This window comes from Thunnus maccoyii, chromosome 24 (genome assembly GCF_910596095.1).
Source record: "Thunnus maccoyii chromosome 24, fThuMac1.1, whole genome shotgun sequence".
Classification (NCBI taxonomy): domain Eukaryota; kingdom Metazoa; phylum Chordata; class Actinopteri; order Scombriformes; family Scombridae; genus Thunnus; species Thunnus maccoyii.
The window spans coordinates 18,257,629-18,277,293 of record NC_056556.1 but is presented as its reverse complement, the minus strand read 5'-3'; the positions used below and the strand labels follow the sequence as shown (position 1 = coordinate 18,277,293).

General features: G+C 38.4%; 1 protein-coding gene across 3 annotated transcripts; it reads right to left on the bottom strand.

Annotated features, from left to right (window-relative positions):
* Nucleotides 1-94: 94 nt before the first annotated feature.
* On the bottom strand, nt 95-19,047 carry cd99 (CD99 molecule). Of its 3 annotated transcripts, XM_042405118.1 has the most exons (13): nt 18,288-19,011; nt 14,911-14,943; nt 14,570-14,614; nt 13,667-13,735; nt 12,765-12,854; nt 12,156-12,245; nt 11,906-11,959; nt 11,601-11,687; nt 10,500-10,520; nt 9,521-9,541; nt 4,084-4,200; nt 3,883-3,936; nt 95-2,984 (listed from the first exon to the last, which is right to left on the bottom strand). In XM_042405118.1, the coding sequence occupies exons 1-13, from the start codon at nt 18,349-18,351 to the stop codon at nt 2,956-2,958; spliced, it is 774 nt and encodes a 257-aa protein (XP_042261052.1). In that variant the 5' UTR covers nt 18,352-19,011; the 3' UTR covers nt 95-2,955. The 3 variants fall into 3 exon arrangements, with proteins under 3 accessions (XP_042261052.1, XP_042261054.1, XP_042261053.1); XM_042405120.1 differs by lacking the exon at nt 12,765-12,854 and having other exon boundaries at nt 18,288-19,033; XM_042405119.1 differs by lacking the exons at nt 95-2,984; nt 3,883-3,936; nt 4,084-4,200 and adding an exon at nt 6,756-9,006 and having other exon boundaries at nt 18,288-19,047.
* Nucleotides 19,048-19,665: the final 618 nt, after the last annotated feature.

Sequence of the window (19,665 nt, the reverse complement as noted above, 5' to 3'; positions counted from 1 at the left end):
TAGCAAGTGGACCTTGAGTTTAGATCATTTTTGATTACTGATCCCAGAGTCAAGTCTAAACATTAGTAATTAACAAAAGGACAAAACAACAATAAACTGTACAACACCACTTTATTGAAAACATGTACACACACTTAAAATCAACTCACTAAAATAACATTCATCTAATCATCATATGTAATATACCTGGATATTCTATGTTTCTTACACTCAGACAAGTTTGAATACAAAAATCTCTCAAAACTCACTTTGAGATCATGATTGATACTGAAAAGCTCGATGCACAAGGCAGCATCAAGCCTGAAGCGAGTCAGCAGTGTCTATACACATTATTCTCAAGTATTTACAGCTCACTGGGTGCAGCTCATTTCAATATTTTAGCATCGTAACGACAATTCTCCAATCATAACCTCATAATGTAATTGTTCTGATGTTATAGTTTTTTATGTGCTCATGTGTGTCTCTAATAAACTGATTACACGAGTATTTCAGAGGGAACGGAGACCAAATTCAACATAGTGCAGAGAACTGTAATGGAACTAGAAATGTTGATTCATGATTATAATTGTGGAAAAATGCAGCATTTGCACCGCCTCAGAGTGCTGCACGTGTGTCAACGCTGCTGCTCTGCTACGGCAAGCAAAAAGAGCAACAAAGCAGCAATATAAGTAAAAAGAAATACACAAAACTGCAGAAATCTCCATCAAATCAGGTAATTTCTGTCTGACTGATTCCTAAAAATCCTATATTCTTTAAAAAAAAGTGAGATAATATTTGAACTTGTTTGAAGAATTATTGCTTGTTTGAGTTTTAAAGTTGCGTTAGTTGAGTTTCTGGCCACTTGGGGGCAGCAGAACAACCTAAAAACATAACATCTGACCTTTAGCTGCTAGTTGTCGCCGTCTTTGTCTGACTTTAAAAAGAAGAGTGAGTGGGCCAGAAAACCAAAACAATGAGCTAGAAGCAGAACTGCAGAGGTGGTGGTAATTCTCTTTTCACATTACACAGTCATTTGATCCACTGTTATTATGAAAATATGTGTTAGTGCAGCTTATAAGAGAATAAGAATTTAAGGAGTTAAATTACAGACAGAAATGTATTTTGCAGTGCACAAATTTTGGAGCATTCCCCAACACAACAAACAAAAATCTAAGGGTTATACCATCTACTGTATGTTACATTTACATATGTGACACAAAAGATCCTAAGCAATGTCACTTACATATGTCAAATAAATCTCACTGACTTGTGTACATTTATTAAATACATGTAATATGTTTATGCTCCATAATCTCCATCTGCTGACATCACAATCAGCATTCTACATGAGAAGCTCCTTCTGCTGGACTGAAATCCACTTACATGATGATTAGATCAATACAACAACTTGAAACATCATTGAATTAGGCTGTAGAATGGATTATTGTAAATTCTCAAATAGTGGACAAGAGCTGTATTTGTCACAGAGCCATTACTGCTGATGCAAACTCAGCACTAAGCACGAAAGTTCATTATTATTTCCTCAGCCCTAATGCCATCAGTGCATCAGTCATGTCATACTCAGCACTCTGCTAAAAACTTTTTAGAAATACTGCCCTTACTCAGTTCCAATCACTTCTACTTTGTCGTTCTTTCGATCACTGTTGAGCTACCATCAATGAAACTCACTTCTATTTCACATTAAAAGCCTTACAGCTGCTCAAAAGGCATAACCCATGCTGTTCCTAATGGGTTTTTAGTTTGAAACCGACAGGAAGTGTTGATTTTACTGACTGTAACTTAGAAAGAACCAAAAATACTCCATATTGTTGATCACTTGTACTCACTTCATCACGGTCCTCATACCTTCATCAGGAATTGTTGATGATGGTCTGAGGACTGGAATGTCTTTACTTTTTTAAATTTGTATTTTTTGGTCCTTTCACAGTCACAGTTTATGATCTGATGCACCTACCCGCAAGATTTTCTGTCCTATTGACTGCAACTTAACAGTGCTCAAAAAAATGGCAAAGTGGAACCGACCGGAGGTAAACAGTGAATGAAAACAGTATTTGTGATAAAAGAGAAAGTGAGAGTAGCAGTGAGTATCACAGGACTGATGGAATTAGTGCTGTAGAAATGTATATAACACTGAATTCAATATACTTACAGTAAAGTAAAGTTCCTCCCCCTACTCATTGTTTTTACCAGCCTTTATTTATCCGTGCTGGACACGCCTCTAGCTGTTATTTGAGAATTTACAATCTATGGTTTAGGGAGACTCTGAGGTGTGCATTAAAGGGTCAGTTCACCAATGTTGCAAAAAAAACAGTGGGATCATCGTGGACACATATATCTAAAAACTTGGTAAAGTAAAACACAACCCCTGTTTTTTTCTCTGTTGTGGTTTGGGTGAGCCAATCCTTTAAAATATAAGGTGCTTAGGAAAATACTGTACATCCATTTTGAGGATGTACACATGAAAATACACAAGGTTTGTTCGATCCTTCTTAGACGCCAGCTGGGTGAGGTCTGCCACAGTCACAATCTGAAGTTATAGGTTAGAGGATGGCAGGAAGGAGTCTATTCTGTAACAAACACCCCACCCATATAGCAACTATGTAAACACTTATATGTAGTTACTATAGTGGTAGAGTCAGGTTTAAAAGACAAAAAAACTATACAAAGTGTTCATGTGTACAGTAGTATCTGTTTAAATCATTACTCAGTTGTTCTGATAACTAATTGTAGTTTTTTTAAATGTGAACGTAAAAATAAACCAAACAGGGCCGATTTTTATTTTACAGTTTTCAAGTTAAGTTTTAGTTGTATCCATTTTTTACACTCATCAGGCTGCAGCTTCATCAACGAGAGACTCAGAGAGTCTCATTCTTACGACCAAAGACGACACATGACAGTTTACTGAAAGTCGGATAAAGTTGAGTTCTGACTTGTGTTGTGCGAGTGCAGAGTTGTCTAGGACGTCCTGAGCAGGTTGCTGAGAACTGAATTTGAAAAGAACAGAACATGAATGCAATGAGTGAGTGGATTACAGAGTAACAGAACCCCAAACCCAGAGCAGGTCCACAGCATGATGATGAGTTCACTACCTGCTGTTCACCACTAGATGTCAGACTACACACAGGTCTGGATTTAGTTTGGTTATTCATCTGTTAACAACATGAACAATGCTAATAACATACTGTATGTTAGGGCTGTCATCTGATACATATCTAGATGCACAGTCCACAATGTGATACAAAAATGAATCAGATAAATTTGTAACAAGTTGATACACTTTGATTCAAAGCTGATTTGATTCAGACAATTAGTATTAGTGCTTGATCTTTTTTTATAATAATAATGTGACTAAAATAAATCAATGATTTACTCAATTTTTGCTTCAAATACAGAGGCCAGTTGGAAGTAGCCTCCAAATGGTTCCCATAAAATAGCTCAGTGGAGCTGAGGAAGTTAACCAACAGTACATTAACCAATCCAAACACTCGGCCCACATCCTTAAAGTCTTTTCCCATGTAAAAGTAAAACTATTGTCTGAAAACACTCTCCATGAAGTGTAAATCTCACCTTCATGTGGTTTGTCAAGAGTCTGTTTTTGAGAGCTGCATCTTCTATGTCTCATTCAAAAATTACATTTGACGAGCATAAATGATGAAGATGATATTTATACTTCATCAGAAGTTTTTATCTAACAGTATTTTTTCTGAATTTTGGTCGTATCTGTGGTTGTGTATCAATGTAACCGGATCTCTGACTCTTGTATCACTCTGTCTACACTCTTGTCACATAACAGGTGTTAATGTACCTTAGCAATGCAAGTGACATCACTTTTTCACAGTAAAATGGCCTTTAATTTGTTGTTTAAAAAAAGAAGAAACCTACCTTGAGGTTCAGACTGAGTACCATGCTGGCCTTTTCCACTCTCTGGGTCTGCACCTGAAGATGGAACATTTTCATCATTTAACCCTTTGACAACAACTGTTATGATGACAGTACTGTACCTCCTGTTTTCTGTGACAGTCTATTAGTATATTTTTCACAAACAGAAATCATGTTGTGATATATGCAGTGAAGCACACTGACCTCCCTGCAGCTTGAAGCAGAGTTTTTTCTTCTGGTAAGCAAAGTAACTGGAAGCTGCTCCCAAAAGAGCTACTCCGATGGCGCTGGCAATCCCTGCGATCTGTCCAGATCCAGCTCCTACAGGACAAAACCAGAGGAGAAAAAATACACGTTACAGCAGGCTGAGCTTTCATATACTGTAGTAAAGATCTTATTTTTTCCAAAGAATAAAGGTCTGTTGGAAAGGCATTTTCAACATACCTCTACCATAGATTTCAGTCTATAACATGTTACATGGAACAACGACAGATTTCCATATGCAAGCATTTCAATTCAAATTGCTGCACAGAATTTTCTCCACGAAAAAATTGCTGCTTGTACATATACAGGGTTTTGAACAGTCTCCAGTCTGCAGATTTTGTAACAATGACATGACATGACATGAATTATTATCTCTCTTATTTCAGCTCTACCCTCCAGGTGCGCTGTTCTGCAGCAAAATTCAAAGATGTCTTAAGTAATGTGGTATAGAGGCAGAACTGGACATATAGAGGATTTAAAATGTATAAACCCAGTGGTGGTGAGCATCTTCTATGGAAAGAAATGTTTTAACACATATATGGAGATCAAATCACTTAAAAATGAAACGATTGAAACTACTCATAAAACATCACTGTACGGTGGAAATAATAACAGCACAAACCAACAGCAAGAATATACTAGAGGATATTCATAAATGAAGCACTGGGATGAATTCTTGTTTCTGATTGGCTATTCCTGCTCTGAGCTTTGATCATTTATTGCTGTAAGTAAGAGTTAGTCACTTGATAATCATTTCTAACTTCTTACATTTATCTCACTGAAGAACTTTTTTTTACTTCTAAAATGGATCTGACTGATTTGATAGGCCACAAACTGTGAACTGTCATCACCTCAGTATTCCACAGGGTGGCGGTCAACAGATTCTAATGATGCCAAAATCTACTTGTATTGCAAGAAAAAGCTGAAGCTGACATGTATAATCAACAAAAAGACAAAGTATCCTCAGCTTCAGTCAAAACAGAACAGTAGTGGTAGTACTAAGCTTAAAGACTGAGTGAACAAAGCAGAGAATAGCTCCATAAAGATGGATTAAAAACTGAGCGCCAACACCCCCCAGCTCCAGGGCAGGGTGTGGCTCAGCACATAGGGGGAGCACACAAAAGTACAATAACGTGCATGATTAGCCTGGCTGTTCTGTTTGTTGACTGGCACAACTTCAAAACCACGGTGAGTCATGAGGGAGAGGTGTGTCTTGTGATGGTACAGTATATACAAAAATAGGGCGTTGCCTGAGCATTCAGAAAAACTGAAACAGGATGCCAGCGTACAGCATGACTTACTGCTGGAAAATGCCAAGCACGTGGACAGAACTCTTCTTTCCCACGTAAATGTGGGACACCTGAAGTATCTGAGCCATTTGAATCATGAGATCAAAGCACCCTTTATTCACACGGACAGAGAATGAGAAACATTTGCCTCACACCTCTTAAGTTCAAACTGTTCAGAGAGTTATGGTCTCTTCTGTCCATACAGCCTTTTAAACAGTCACTTTGTGTCTGTCACTGTCAGCTGAAGATCATTTAAGTCAGATATTTGATGTTTTATTTCAAGAAATCATTTGGAATTATTAGGATTTTGGTTTACGTTAAAGGAAGAGTTTTGGGAAGTACTTTCAGATTGATGTCAGTCTCATGTCTGTGTGTTAAGTACAGAGCTGGTGTCAGGTTAGCTTAGCTTAGCTTAGCATAAGTACTGGAAGCAGGGGGAAACAGCTGGCTTGGCTCTGTCAAAAATTCTACAAAAAAAAAAACACTCTATTATACCTTTTAAATGTCACTGATTAACATGTTGTATTTCTTTTTTGTAATACATACAAAAACAGACTGTCAAACTATTTCTTTTATGACATTTTAAGGGATTTATATTCCAAACAGTATTCAGGTAGTTACACCTCAAATTCGGCTTTCATTCATTTTAAACACGTACTCTATCTTACAAAGTGCTATTGTTTTACCGTAACTGTGTATTTTGTCCCCCATCATTTGTACTGAAATCTCTTTCGAAAGGTTTTGGTGGCCAGAATGGACAGCAGGAACAATGTTCATAAGGGTATTTGAGTACTTTTTTAATATAGACTTGAAAAAATGTGAACCTATTCTTTCTTTTCTTTAAGGTATACTATACAAGATTTGTTGGTTGGTGTTTGTAAACACACAGCATTCAAAGTTGGCCCCTCCTCCCCTGCCTGATACCAGAGCGAGCACGTGAGAGAGAGAGCAGTGGTGGTTGAGCGAGCTAGTGAGTGAGTGGAGCGAGTGACACTGGCGAAAACAAAACCGTGAATCAGATAAATAAAATGTTATTTTCTGACTGATTCATGGTGGTTATGTTCTAAAGTGCAAATATCTCACACCCTGTGCATTGTTATTGGTTGGGGGCGACACACCCACTGCCCAAAGGTTGACACCCAGAGGGGTCCTGAACACAGCACAATAATAAGAAAATAAGAAAATACGGGCAGAGGGCAGAGTCTCTGTAGATACATACACCGCCACACACTTCTAGAGGGTCATAAATCCAGAGGGATTATTTTTGTATGAGTCTATACATTGTTTTTTTTAGGAAAATCCTGCATTGTATACCTTTAACTTTTCAATTATGAAGTTAATTTTAGACCTTAATTGAAAAGTACGGCTCCCTTAAGGTACAAAATGAGCAGTAATTTTCATGGACTCAATTTTAAGTGGTTTTTACAAAAAAAATACTGGGAAATAGTCATTTAACATTAACATAAACAATATATTGTTGTAGCTCTACTAATTGTACCTCATCATTAAAGCATAAATTAAAAGTGTATCTCCTGAGTACCAACTGTGTCACCACAGACAGTGTTTCCTTGCTGAGCAGCAGTGCAGGGAGAAGTCCTGGTAGTTACATGTAGGTTTGTTGTCAGGAAAAAGCAACAGGAAAGGACTGACACATGACTGCCAGCAGGGAGAGGACTCACATTGCTGAATTCCCATTGCTGAACTTCAGGATGTATTTTTGAATACAACTCCGGCCCAACATGACTCATGATGTAGTCAAGCGATCTCGTCATGGCCAATATGGAGAGGAGGAATGATTTATCCTTTAAGAGAATCTAAAATACATAAAACCCCACCAAAAATAAATATGCTGCCAGTTACTAACTAGTACACAAAGAACAGTTCATAAGCTAGAAACTGCCAAAGGGAAGAAAATCATCATCTGATCAAATATCTAGATGTGAAGTTTATCGGAGACAATGAGATGTTTCAGCATGAGAAGAAAAATCTTCTTGTAGGTTTGCACCTCAGCATGTTGGATGTGTCAGCAGAGTGCTTTGAATTCTGGCTATGATAAGAATGTGCTCAGACTGCTGCTTTGGAGGATCCCAGGTGGTTGGACTGACGGGAGTGTTCTCAGGCTGAAATCAGGCGTGTCCCGACACGAGGTGCTGACGGCAGAAAATACTCGGGAACACGGACTGCTTCACACAGATGCATGTTTTTTTTCAAATGCAAAAAAAAAAAAAAGCAAGATCAAGATTGAAAGTACGAGTCCTGAGATCTCTTTTATTACCGGCGACAAAGAGTCAGAGCAGTCTATTCAGTAACTTATCAAGTCATTTCCTGTCATAAGCTTATTTAGTGGTAAATAATCATCTACAAGCATCCAACATGAACAACAACTCATATTTTCAGAAAAGTACCCAACCTACATACTGTATTTTCAAAAGAAAGGCACATGCTCTACTGTAACATTATGCTGTAAACTAACACACGTCATGAATCTTGGCACTTCATACACAGGAGATGGTGGGTGGAGAGTGCAAGGGTAAAGGAATGTATGTACACACCCAAACTCAGGGTGTCTGGTAAGTCACAGGGAGTCAATGCTGCTTTCATACACTTTTACTATGCAGCTCAAAACAATGCAGCTGATAAGAGCTGAGACAGTAAGAGGTTCAAGGACCAAGGGGAGTGTTACGCATGAGCCAGCTGCTGTAAACTGATCTAATGAATGGGAGCATGGGTAAAGAGTTTTGGATGGTGGTTCAAAAGAAAATAGATCAAAGTCTCCACCTAGTTGTCATTTTTGCACTCATAAAGGTGTTGGACAAAATAACAGAAACGTGTTTTAACACTGTGAAAGTATCTGTGCATGACAACTATGGTTTGGTAAAGGTCAGGGAGCAATGTGTGGTTACAACATTGAACATTGGCACCAGATATTAATCATATTATTAATGTATATATTAGTCAGCAGCTTCACAGCGAAGACGAGCTTAGTTTAGCTTGGAAGCAAAACTGCAATCATTGCCGGTTAAGAATCCAATCCTACAAATAACTATTTACTCAAGTTTTTTTATGATGTGAAGTGTTTTTGTTATTTTGTCCACACTCTGTAATTGTGGTTGAAGGCCAGAGCTCAAGTTGAAATATGCACACAGGGGAAAACAGGATCCAAAATGTCACTGCTGCAACCAAACCCATCAATATAACTTTATAAAACTGCAAGAAAAATAAAAACCACTGATCACCATCTGATCATCTGGGAAAACGTGCTTCCTCTCTGATGCCTGACTTTCCAAACACCCTGCTATGTTATTTTTTGTCAAGTCCGTCAGACATTGAACCATTATTTGTAAAGGAAAGGTCAGGGTGTAACCTAAGACCTGACAGCCAATCAGAACATACAGTACATGGACTGATGGCTTCCTGTGGCACACTGAGGCTCATGGTATAGCTTGCAGCAGATCCATGGCCCTCTCTATCAGAGGTTCTAACATCTGCCTTAAGTTGGACATCCAAATAAAGAATTCCTCTGGCATGTTAGCATTTAGCATCTCCAGGATTTGGCCCCACAGAAGGTCTGGATCTGCAACGACACACAATCGAAGCAGCGTTTTAGCCAAAGAGAGCAGACCAGGGGTACCAATATGAAGATCATACCAGTATGAAAGTCAGACTAACTGCCAGATCAGTCCTCAGAGACTCCTTTTTAAAATGCAACTGATCAAATGTCTTAAGTCTTAAAGACTCAGCTGACAGCTCTAATCTCAAGATACGAATATTCTGACAAATACATCATAGTAATGATCCTTTGGTGCTTTCAAAGCCACAAGCGTAACGACACATCAGTATCTGTGGCAGGTGGAATGAATAAAATACCAACACAACAACTGTTGGACCAACAAACACACACAAGCAGGAAACAGAACTTCCTCTAAGTCAGGAAACTCCCAAGGACATTCCCAACAAGAAGTTAAGAAAAGATTGATTCCGCACAGAGACATAATGATGCCCAGAGTGACACCGACAGTACAGAGTACAGAGACAAAGACAGGACACACATCTGGAAGAGGAGAGAACACAATCAGAGATGGATTTACCTTGAGGCTGGTCAGCATCGCCTGTGAGGAACAAAGAACAGAATTAATCTACATATATATTTTATTATATTTTATTTCCATAACTGTCTAGGGCTTCAGTATTTCTCTTAGTTATTTCTGTAAGACAAGTAAAGCATCAAAGACCTGAAGACAATCTGAACTATTCACTAAATATTCTGGGTTTATCTGTACTGTTAACTGCATGAAATCCTTCATCCTTCAAAAATCCTTGAAAAATATTTTTGTAATCATCCTATTTACATCATTTTAACGCAGTTTGCAGCATTTCAGAGGGGCATCCACTGTGTGTCTGTTACACATTCAAGTAGTTCCTGCCAGTTTATGTTCCAGCTGTGGGAAGTGCTGCACAGCCAGAGTAGTAGCTACACTGTTATCTGTTTGCATGTATGCCAGCACCACAGCTAAGCTTTGTAAATTTGCTGGCAACAGTTGTCATATCACTTATAATTAGAAATGCAGTTCTACCAACAGCCAGGCCACCGATCCATTATGCAAAACCTAAAAAAACAGTTCTTAAAATCAATAAATATATTTTAAAACATGACTCATCTACAGTTAGACTACAATAAAGTTTATATGGTGAATCATTTTGGAAAAGTTGCTTCGGCTCTTATTTTGTAGGTCTGGTCTGTGTTGTGAATACTGCACGACTGGATGCCCCCATTGTGATACATTTCACACACTGTATGTGTATGTGTGTCAGAAGAACTTCACACATGGAGCTATAATTAAAACGTGGCAAAAACAATGTGGCCTCGTTTGCTCGTCCTCATCAAAGTGAAATATAAGAGGAAGAGGGCTGCGTCTATGGTTTGGTGAGATTAACTGTCCCAGTACAGTCTCGTAACTCATGACCAGCATTATTCTGGGTTTACTGTCAGAATAACCTTTCTGCAATGCTCTTGTATATTTACTAAAACTAATACACATGACATAAAGAAGGATAAAAAACACTTACTCTGAGTATCATGGCCGGAGCCTGAAAAGAAAAAAAAAAAGTCATATTAGACCTTTTAGTTTAGTTTTTTTTTTTTTAATGTCTTTCCATCCAGTAGAAAGTACTGTAGAAGTAAATCGAAATATATCAGATCAGTATCAGTGTGCTTCCTCTCTCCTGAGTAAGCTGCTTTTCCTTCAGCATGAGTAAAATCCCAGCAGAGTACTGTAAGCTGTAGTCAATAACAGGTTAGTGCAGCTCATATCCACACTGCTGCTTCTTGTACACGATCACGCACAATCCCATCTGAAAACCAACCATGTGGCTCTAATTACACTGGAGAGCTTGTGGCTTTTTTATTCCTTTTCCTTCCTCTGGAAGAAGAACAGCTAATTCCTTCCATACTCACACTACACAAAGACAAATATTCCAAAACAGCGGCCGCTTTCTGCGTCCTCGTATGATTCTTTTAAATGCGGAACAATGCAAAAAGTTTATTTCATGGTTTGGAGGTATAACTTTGACATTTTTGAAAGAATATGATCAGCGAAAACAAAGCCTATTGATTATTCCATGTTATATAACGATTAAGAATTCATAACAAACCATAACAACATACAAATGACACAAATGACTTTGCTAATAGATAATACTAATACAGGTCAGAATTTGTAAGCGTTACCATGACATTAAATAAACGTTGAGCCATTCTCTTGAGACACTCATCTCGGCTGAGTCAGTGGTAGTGAAGGACAACAAGATACAACAAAGAAAAGAGGGCGAAACAAGGAAAACTGAGCTACTGAAGTGAAGTCAAATTACAACCAAAGTGTTGTAATAAACAGGTTCCACAGCTTAGACTAACATATCAGCAGCAAACCAGAAATAAATCCCTGATTTTATTACACATCACCAAAATTCTCCTCAATCTCAGTTGTTAGGGATGTGTAGGTGCTGTGTATATTTAACCATGACGGCCTGCAGTGTCAACACATGTATGTATATGTATTTAGGTGACATTTGATCAATCAGCTGGAACAGCAAGCACAAGGACAAAAAGAGCAGCAGCAGTGGGATCAAAACCTAAATCAAAACTGAAAAATGTTTAGGGGGATGTCTTACCTCCGTCAGGCTTGTGGCGGCCTCCGTCGGGCTTGTAGTCCCCGCCACTAACATCAAACAAGTCAGAGTCGTCGAACGATCCACCGCCTTTAAAAAAATGACACAATGAGTCATTCCACTTACATGCTATTCACAACTGTACGTTACGTTTTTCAACACATCGGGAAATGTTATAGCACATCACAACCACTTTCTCAGTTATACATCTTCTGAACAAGAACTGCTTTAGTTGCTATACATAGTTTTTCCACACATCTGCGGCTGTGGTGAAATTAATAAATGAGTTGAAGCATTAGTAGACTCACCTCCTCCAGCGTTTGGTTTAACAGGTTTGTCAGGAGGACGTGTGGTTATGGGATCTGTGGGTACAAAGACTTGATGAGCATAAATAATTAAGGAAAGCAGATCAATTACGGTGTAGCATAGAAGTCTAGTGTTTACATGTAGCGGGTTATACTATCAGACTGAATCATTTTAAAGTGATAATGAACCAAAAGAAAATCTGGAGGCTGAGTCAGAGAAACTTCCCAACATCATCTATAACAACAGATTCACCTGGCTTCAGAGCATCCTCCAGATCAAGGTCAAAGTCCCCTCCTCCACCTCCAGAGGTGGGTTTCTTGGGTTTTGCAGGCTCTGGTTTATCTGTCAAAAAATATGTATTTAGACAAGGACAACAAAAAATCTTTATAAGAACCACAGTTGTTCTAAATGCCTGTATTCTACATGCTGTTGAATGTACAGTATGAGATTTGTCTAAGGTGCCAAAACACAGAAGCATCATGTCTGATTCCTCACTGCCAAACCTCAAACTGCACTCACACAGGAAAGCAGATGATTTATGGTGTGCAGCATAAAAGTCTGGTGTTTTTTGCACGTAGCAGGTTATAATAGCAGACTGAATCATTTTAAACTGATAATGAGCCAAAAGCAAAGCTGGAAGCCAAAAATCAGGAATGACCAAGATAATACAGAGAATATACTGGTTTTATCTATAACTGCATACTTGACAATCAGTCTCATCCACTTTCGATATGATGGGCAGGATACAGTCTGTCAGTCAGACCACACTATTTGTTGTCCATGAACATGACCCTAAGTCAGAACTATTTTTTGTTTCATATCAGTGAAACTCCCCAACATCATCTATAACAACAGATTCACCTGGCTTCAGAGCATCCTCCAGATCAAGGTCAAAGTCCCCTCCTCCACCTCCAGAGGTGGGTTTCTTGGGTTTTTCAGGCTCTGGTTTATCTGTCAAAAAATATGTATTTAGACAAGGACAACAAATCATCTTTATAACAATGACTGTTGTTCTAAATGCCTGTTTTCTATGTACTGTAGGGAGTCATACAGTCTAGTCAGTTTTGTTTGCAGGACTGGACCGCACTATTTGTTGTCCATTAATATTTTACCGTTATAATATTACCCTTTTATATTATACTATCATACTGTATATAATAAATAAATAGATAAAACAATGGGTCTTTTATTTTTAGACATAAGTAGGCAAACAGCTGAAATGACAACTGTTTCTGGCTGATTTTTTCAGCTGTAGTGAGCTAACGCTAAGCTAACGCTAGCTCCATGAGTGTCTCTTTGATACAAATTTCATTTAAATCTGTAAAAGAATTTTGATGGCTACACACATGATACTGTGTTAGAAGACACATCAGATAACAGGAGTTGTTTAGAACTCACATCCTGACTAAAAAGTCTCACCAGCTAATGATCCGTGTAGGAGACATGGAATGAGAGACAGGCGTCAGATCTATGCTTTAACAGTATTATTAACGTTACAAGAGATGAGGACTAATTGAACAAGTTAGGTTCAACTTCCCCACATCTAATAGGACAGCAGGACAGTTTAACTTTAGCCTACTCTGACAGTGGATGAGCTTTTTTTTTTTTTTTTTTTACAATAACACTGGAAGTAACCGTAGTTTAATAACACTAGTACATGCTAGTGTTACAGCTAACATTTTAAAAGCATCAAAGCATCAGCCATTAAACACCCATGCTGGTCAGATGCTAAGTTAGAACTTTCTAGTTTTTAACAGATTTACCTGGTTTCAGAGCATCCTCCAGATCAAGCCCGAAGTCATCTCCAGACGGTTTCTTGGGTTTTACAGGCTCTGGTTTATTAAAAAAAAAAGATTTATTTAGACAAGGACAACAAATCATCTTTATAACAATCGCTGTTGTTCTAAATGTCTGTATTCTACATACTGTAGGGAGGTGAATGTGACATTTCTCTAACATGCCTAACTGCCAGGCCTCAAACTGCAGCTCACACTCATGACACAAAAACTATTTCAGCATTTTTTTAATCCAAGGATGAACTCAAACCTTCTACATTTGTGTACTTTTCATTGTATTTATTATGAGCAATACATGAACTAACAAAGCTAATTAGAAGAGCAGCTTAGAGTGAGCAGTATGGTCAAAATATAGCTTTAAACAGATTAGTCCAGACAAAGCGTCTTATGCAAACTGATGTTCCATTAAAAGGAATTAGGAAATCACAACCTAGGTCTGTGTAATATTTAGCAACGTCAGACCTTGTTACAACTACTTTTCCCTGTGAATGTACATTTCAGGTAGGAAACTACAGGTATCTCCTACTACACTACAGTGCGTGTGATGGATGTGCTGTGGCGTGCAGTGTGTCGACCACAGCTTCCTTACAGACGCTCTCAAACTTACTGCAGACATCGTTACTTTCAAAATCTCAAGTGCTGAAATGAGGTATTTTATCACCAATCATACCAAGCCCTCCAGGCTTCACACGACAGAAAATATGGTATTTGTAACAGCTCTCACTATCGGTACAACAGCAGCAGTAACTATATGCATGCAGTTGACTTAACTCAAGACTTCTGAAATCACACCTACAGTCTTGCTGTTAACCTCTGTATGGATTATAATGAGTGGGTGTGATGTTATCCTGCATGTGAAAAGATACAAACCTTCAATTTTAGGCTTCTCTGGGGCTTTGGGCGCAGGTGTCGGATCTATAGGAAGAAAAAACAATGTCTCCTTAAGAAGTGTCTACAGTACTGTAATTCTCAAACACTGGCCCTTTATGTAGCTCAGCTGCAGGGAGGATCAGGCTTATATTAGAAACAAGCCTTCATTGCTTTAATAAGTATATTTTGATTAGTAGGAAGCCTCGCTGAGCTCCTGTTATCTGATCTGATCCCCGCACTTCCTGCACGATTGTTTCACATTAAAAGCTGATTATATTGAGTTTATCAATACGCTCAATGTTTAAAAATGTTTTTTTAAATATCCAGTGAAAGTTACTCACCTGGGCCACCGAGAGCGTCGGCCAGATCGAATCCTGCATGAGGGAGACATGGAACACCGTTACAAATCAACAGCGGCTCATCATTTGTAGCAGTTTGTGTAAAATCGATGACAGCGTCATGAAAGATGTATCATCTTGTTCTAATTTCCATTCCACTGAAGGAAAGGTTCTAACCCTGGACTTTTTATGTTTACACCAACACATCGAGTAGATCCTGCATGTCTTGTGCAACAGTGTACACAAGTCTTTTTATAGGTTCTATATGAATATTGTTTTCTGGGACAGGATTTCTGCTAATCATTATTATTATTATTATATATTTGGATTTCCTGGCCTTGCATATTGTTTAATGTTAGGCTATGCTACTGTATATTTCCTGTTTTCTACAAGTTTGTCTTTATTGGTTGTATATTGAAATATATATGAAATATGTGGTGTAATATCAGACTTTTCTTGGACTATTCTTCCACTTTGGATATGAGATTTGGAACAGTTGCAGTAAAACTTCAAGTTAAACTTCTCTTATTGATAAAAAATCATTTATTTTGCATTCCTCCTGCAATATTTTCTATTTCCAGTCTTTCCCAGTCTGTATTCATTCATTTTAAAAATGTTGTCTACCAGTTATTGATTGTGTAATTGTCTCTAGAGCCTGAAGAAACCCAACATAGCACATTTCATAATATCTGGTCATAGGTGGTTGACTGTGACTGAATAGCTGCTTGTGACTCCATATTTTGCCTCCATAGCGGCAACACATGTGTTTAGTGTGAGGGTGTTGCAGGGGAGTGTGTTTGCTGGTTGCTACGGCAACGCTGACTGACACACACCGAGCGGCTTTGAAGCATGAGTCACTACTGAGTGGTTCCCCCTACAGAAAAGTCCGAGTCGACACTCTTTTGCCCAGGAGACTGTAAAACACAACAGAACAGCAGACTGGCTGATACTGTGAAACGCAGCCTGACGTGCTAATCCGCTACACTGTGTTTTAGCTCATTACACTGTGACAGACTGTACGCAGGACACTCAGACAACAAGCATCCTCATACAAGCTTCACAATATATTTTCATAGTATAAAAAAAAAATCACTGCAGCTACGGACTGAAAAGGCTGAAGCTTATTAAACCTACCATTAAAACAATACCAGACAAAAACTTTTAATAATCCTTCCATACTTATGCCAGCGAGCCATCTCCACACACATGTTTAATGTCAGAAACTCTCATTATACAGCTGCTGTCGCCTCAATAGAAACCTATTCAACTAAAGCCACGGCTGTAAACATGTTTGATAGCTCCATCTTTCCATCCTTTTGTTTCCAGAAAAACTACAAAAATGCTGATCAAATATTAACGAGGCAAAGGGAACGGGGCTGTATTCAACACAGATGTCTACAGGCTATTCGTATTCAAGCCGTCGCTGTCATTTCCTTTGTGAGACTTGTCCACATGTTTGTGGTTTCGGTGGAGAGTTATTACGATGTACTACGCAGACGCTGTTTCAGGACAAAGGAAAAGTCTTGCTGAAAAGTTAATAAGATATTTAAGAAAATGGTCAAATTTAGCAGAATGTCAGCAGCAGCTCAGACTAAGCTACAATACATCTGTCTAACCCAGATAGACGGCGTGCCATCTGATTTGCATGTCAGCGACAGGAAGCAGAGGAAGAGGAGAGACAGACAAAGGAAGCTGCAGAGTGGAACTGTGCTTTGTATTTGTACTTTATCTGATCTGTATTTGGACTTTATCTTTTTTTGTGTCTTTTAGTTTGTTTTATATGTCATGTGACATTCTGTATACTATATTTTTCATTTTATATTGCTTTCTTCTTTAATGTGTTTTCATTCTTTTTCTGCATAACTTCAATTTTTGAATTTTCACAAAATCTCCCTGCAGCAATCATGTAAGTTACACTATATGGCCAAAACTATGTGGACACACAAACATTTTGCCTGTTTAACTGTGACATTCAGACACCTAGGGCGTTAATCCACTGCTACATGTGCTTCCACCCTTCTGGTTTCACGCTTTCCAGCAGATGTTGGGAACCTGGCTGCGGGAATTTGCTCCCATCAGGGGAGGTCTGATGATGATGATGGGCGATAAGGTGTTGGATGGGGAAAAGGACACACACAGACTCTAAAATATCACTGTGCAGCATGTGGGAGCATGACAGTTTCCCTTCATTAAACTAAGGGGTCCAAACCAGGAAGTAAAAACCCAGACTAAAAATACACCGAAGGCCACATCGTGTATGTTTATGGGTTATTTCCGTTGTGATGCAGCTTGTCAGGCTTCAAGTTATATACGCTTGTGGCCAAACCACGGTGGTTCGAACCAATCAGCATCCTACTGGCAGTGATTTAGATAAGATGGTTCATCTAATCACCTGCCAAGTATTTTTTGAAAGTGCCTGCCCTTTTCCAAACAGTTTCCAAGGAATCCCAATTCCAATACCTTGAACTACACCCTCTTATCTCATTTCGCCTCATGATCTCAACCTATTCAAATCTCATTATTGCAGGCAACCTTGACTTTCACTGTAGAAAAAACACAAAAATTGTCTGCTTCCAGCTTCTCAAATGTAAATATTATCCGACAGTAAGCTGAGTATCTTTGGGTTATGGACTTTTGGTGTTTTGAGAAATACTTAGTACTCGAGTACTTGTATTTGTATTTAGTTACATTCCACTGCTGTACACCAGCTACACTCATGACAACTTATTTCCATTTCAGGCAAATATTCCAAAGCAACCCAAAAAAGGAAAAGTCCCTGCAAATCTCACCTCACTGCTCGGTTTATATGACCACAACAAACCCAACACAATGAACCGCACAGCCTGCATCTGTTTCTTTATCTATCTATCTATCTATCTATCTATCTATCTATCTATCACAGCAGCCATGAGAACCTGATCCAGGTGTGAGCTTGTCAGGATATTCATGTACCTGCGCGTGAGGTATATGTTAGCTAATTCAATATTTGAGGAGTTTTCTATTGACTTTTTTTAAAGGCATTTTCAGTGACATTCGAGGAGAGTAGTTAAAATAAACTTTCACTCATAAACTTCTCAACTCTATACTCTTCAGGCTGTGGAGAGTTGGAAAATGGGAAAAGATACATCATTATGAGGTAACTACTAGCTAGTAACCATTTATCTCCCGGTTAGGAGGCTGTTACAAAACATACAAACGTTACATTTATGAGCTCATGTCCTCGGTGGGATAATAATGCCCTCACTGCTAGCAAAACTTGGGGTACTTTAAGCCTTAAATTAGCCAGAAGCCATTACCTTAAAAGGAAAGACCACTAAAATACATAACCGTCATTTATATAACCTCATTTCTGATACTAAAATAAATAATTATACACTTACCCTCTTGTGTTAATGTTCCACTAACAAGAAAAAGAAGTAAAACAATCCTCAAACAAGACTCCATGTTGACTGTAACTTTTCTTTCCTGTAGCCGGGGGAAAAAATTAAGTAGTTTGAGTGTTGCAGCTAGACTTTTCTAGCTGCGTGTTAGCGCGTATAGCTAAAAGGTATTTGTGGACACAGCTTTATGTCCAGACTGCAAAGCAAAGCCCGTCTAGTGTCTAGTTACAATGAGTCAACTCTGTCAGTGAGGAACAGAACAGCCTCTGAGGGCGTCGACGTTCTTATCTTAGCCTACGTTTGTATTAAAGAATGATAAATTAACCTTTAAGCGTGTTACTTTATTTGTGAGCAGAGTCATAAAGAGATAAAGACGACGCAAGCCTACCAATAGCTAACTTTTTATTGAATTATTCCACCGCTACAAAAAAAAAAGTTTCGTTTATTTAGGGCGACGCCGAACTGTATTCACAAAAGACGCCGTTTATAGTTTTCTTGCTTGTCAACAAAAATGTAACCTCGCAAAACGTGATATAAGTTTGCATACAAATTAGTACAATCTCTTGCTCGATTCGGCATATATTCGAGTTTTGATTAAGCTCTAATTTTGATAAAATAGCAATTTTCATATCCCATTCTCATTTTTTGTTCATACACTGTCCGGACCTAAACAGCGTCGCTATGGCGGCAACGATCAGTGAAAAAAGTTGCATTTTAGTTGAAATAAAGTGCTACTTGATAGAACTGGTGGCATCAGTTATAGCCGAATTCACCAGTTGCGTCTCCTGATTATTAAACCAAGTGTAAAGATTTTAAAACATTGTAATTTTTTCCTGACAAGCGAGGAATTCTTAAGTAGACACAGTTTTGAACGACATTTGGCTTACGGTTCATACGTTCACTAAACGCCCAACAGTAATGAATAATAATGATAAAACCTTATTGAGAAGAACAATAACACTTAATGGGATCAGACAAATCAACAAAATTGTGTCTAAAAAGAGAAATGGCAACTTTGCATCACTTATTTTAGGAGTTTTGTTCAAGGGCGTTTATGCAACCTTGTAACTATTGCAATGTGTGCATGAGAGATCTGTGGGAGGAGATGGCAACAGGGTAGCACAAGGGTGTGGCATATTGCCCAGCTGGCCTAATATAAACTAACAGTTCCTACTGAAACGTGTGTGCCATCTAGTGTATGTGGATCTAATGTCATCTGGAATTATTGCCTCAGATTTATTACAGGTTATCTGCAAAAGTGTTTGTTTTGGTTAGATGATGATGATGATGATGATGATGGTGATGATGATGATGATGATGATGAAAATGGCAAAGGAATTTAGAAAATATATGCTAAGGTGTTGTGATATGAAGGTAA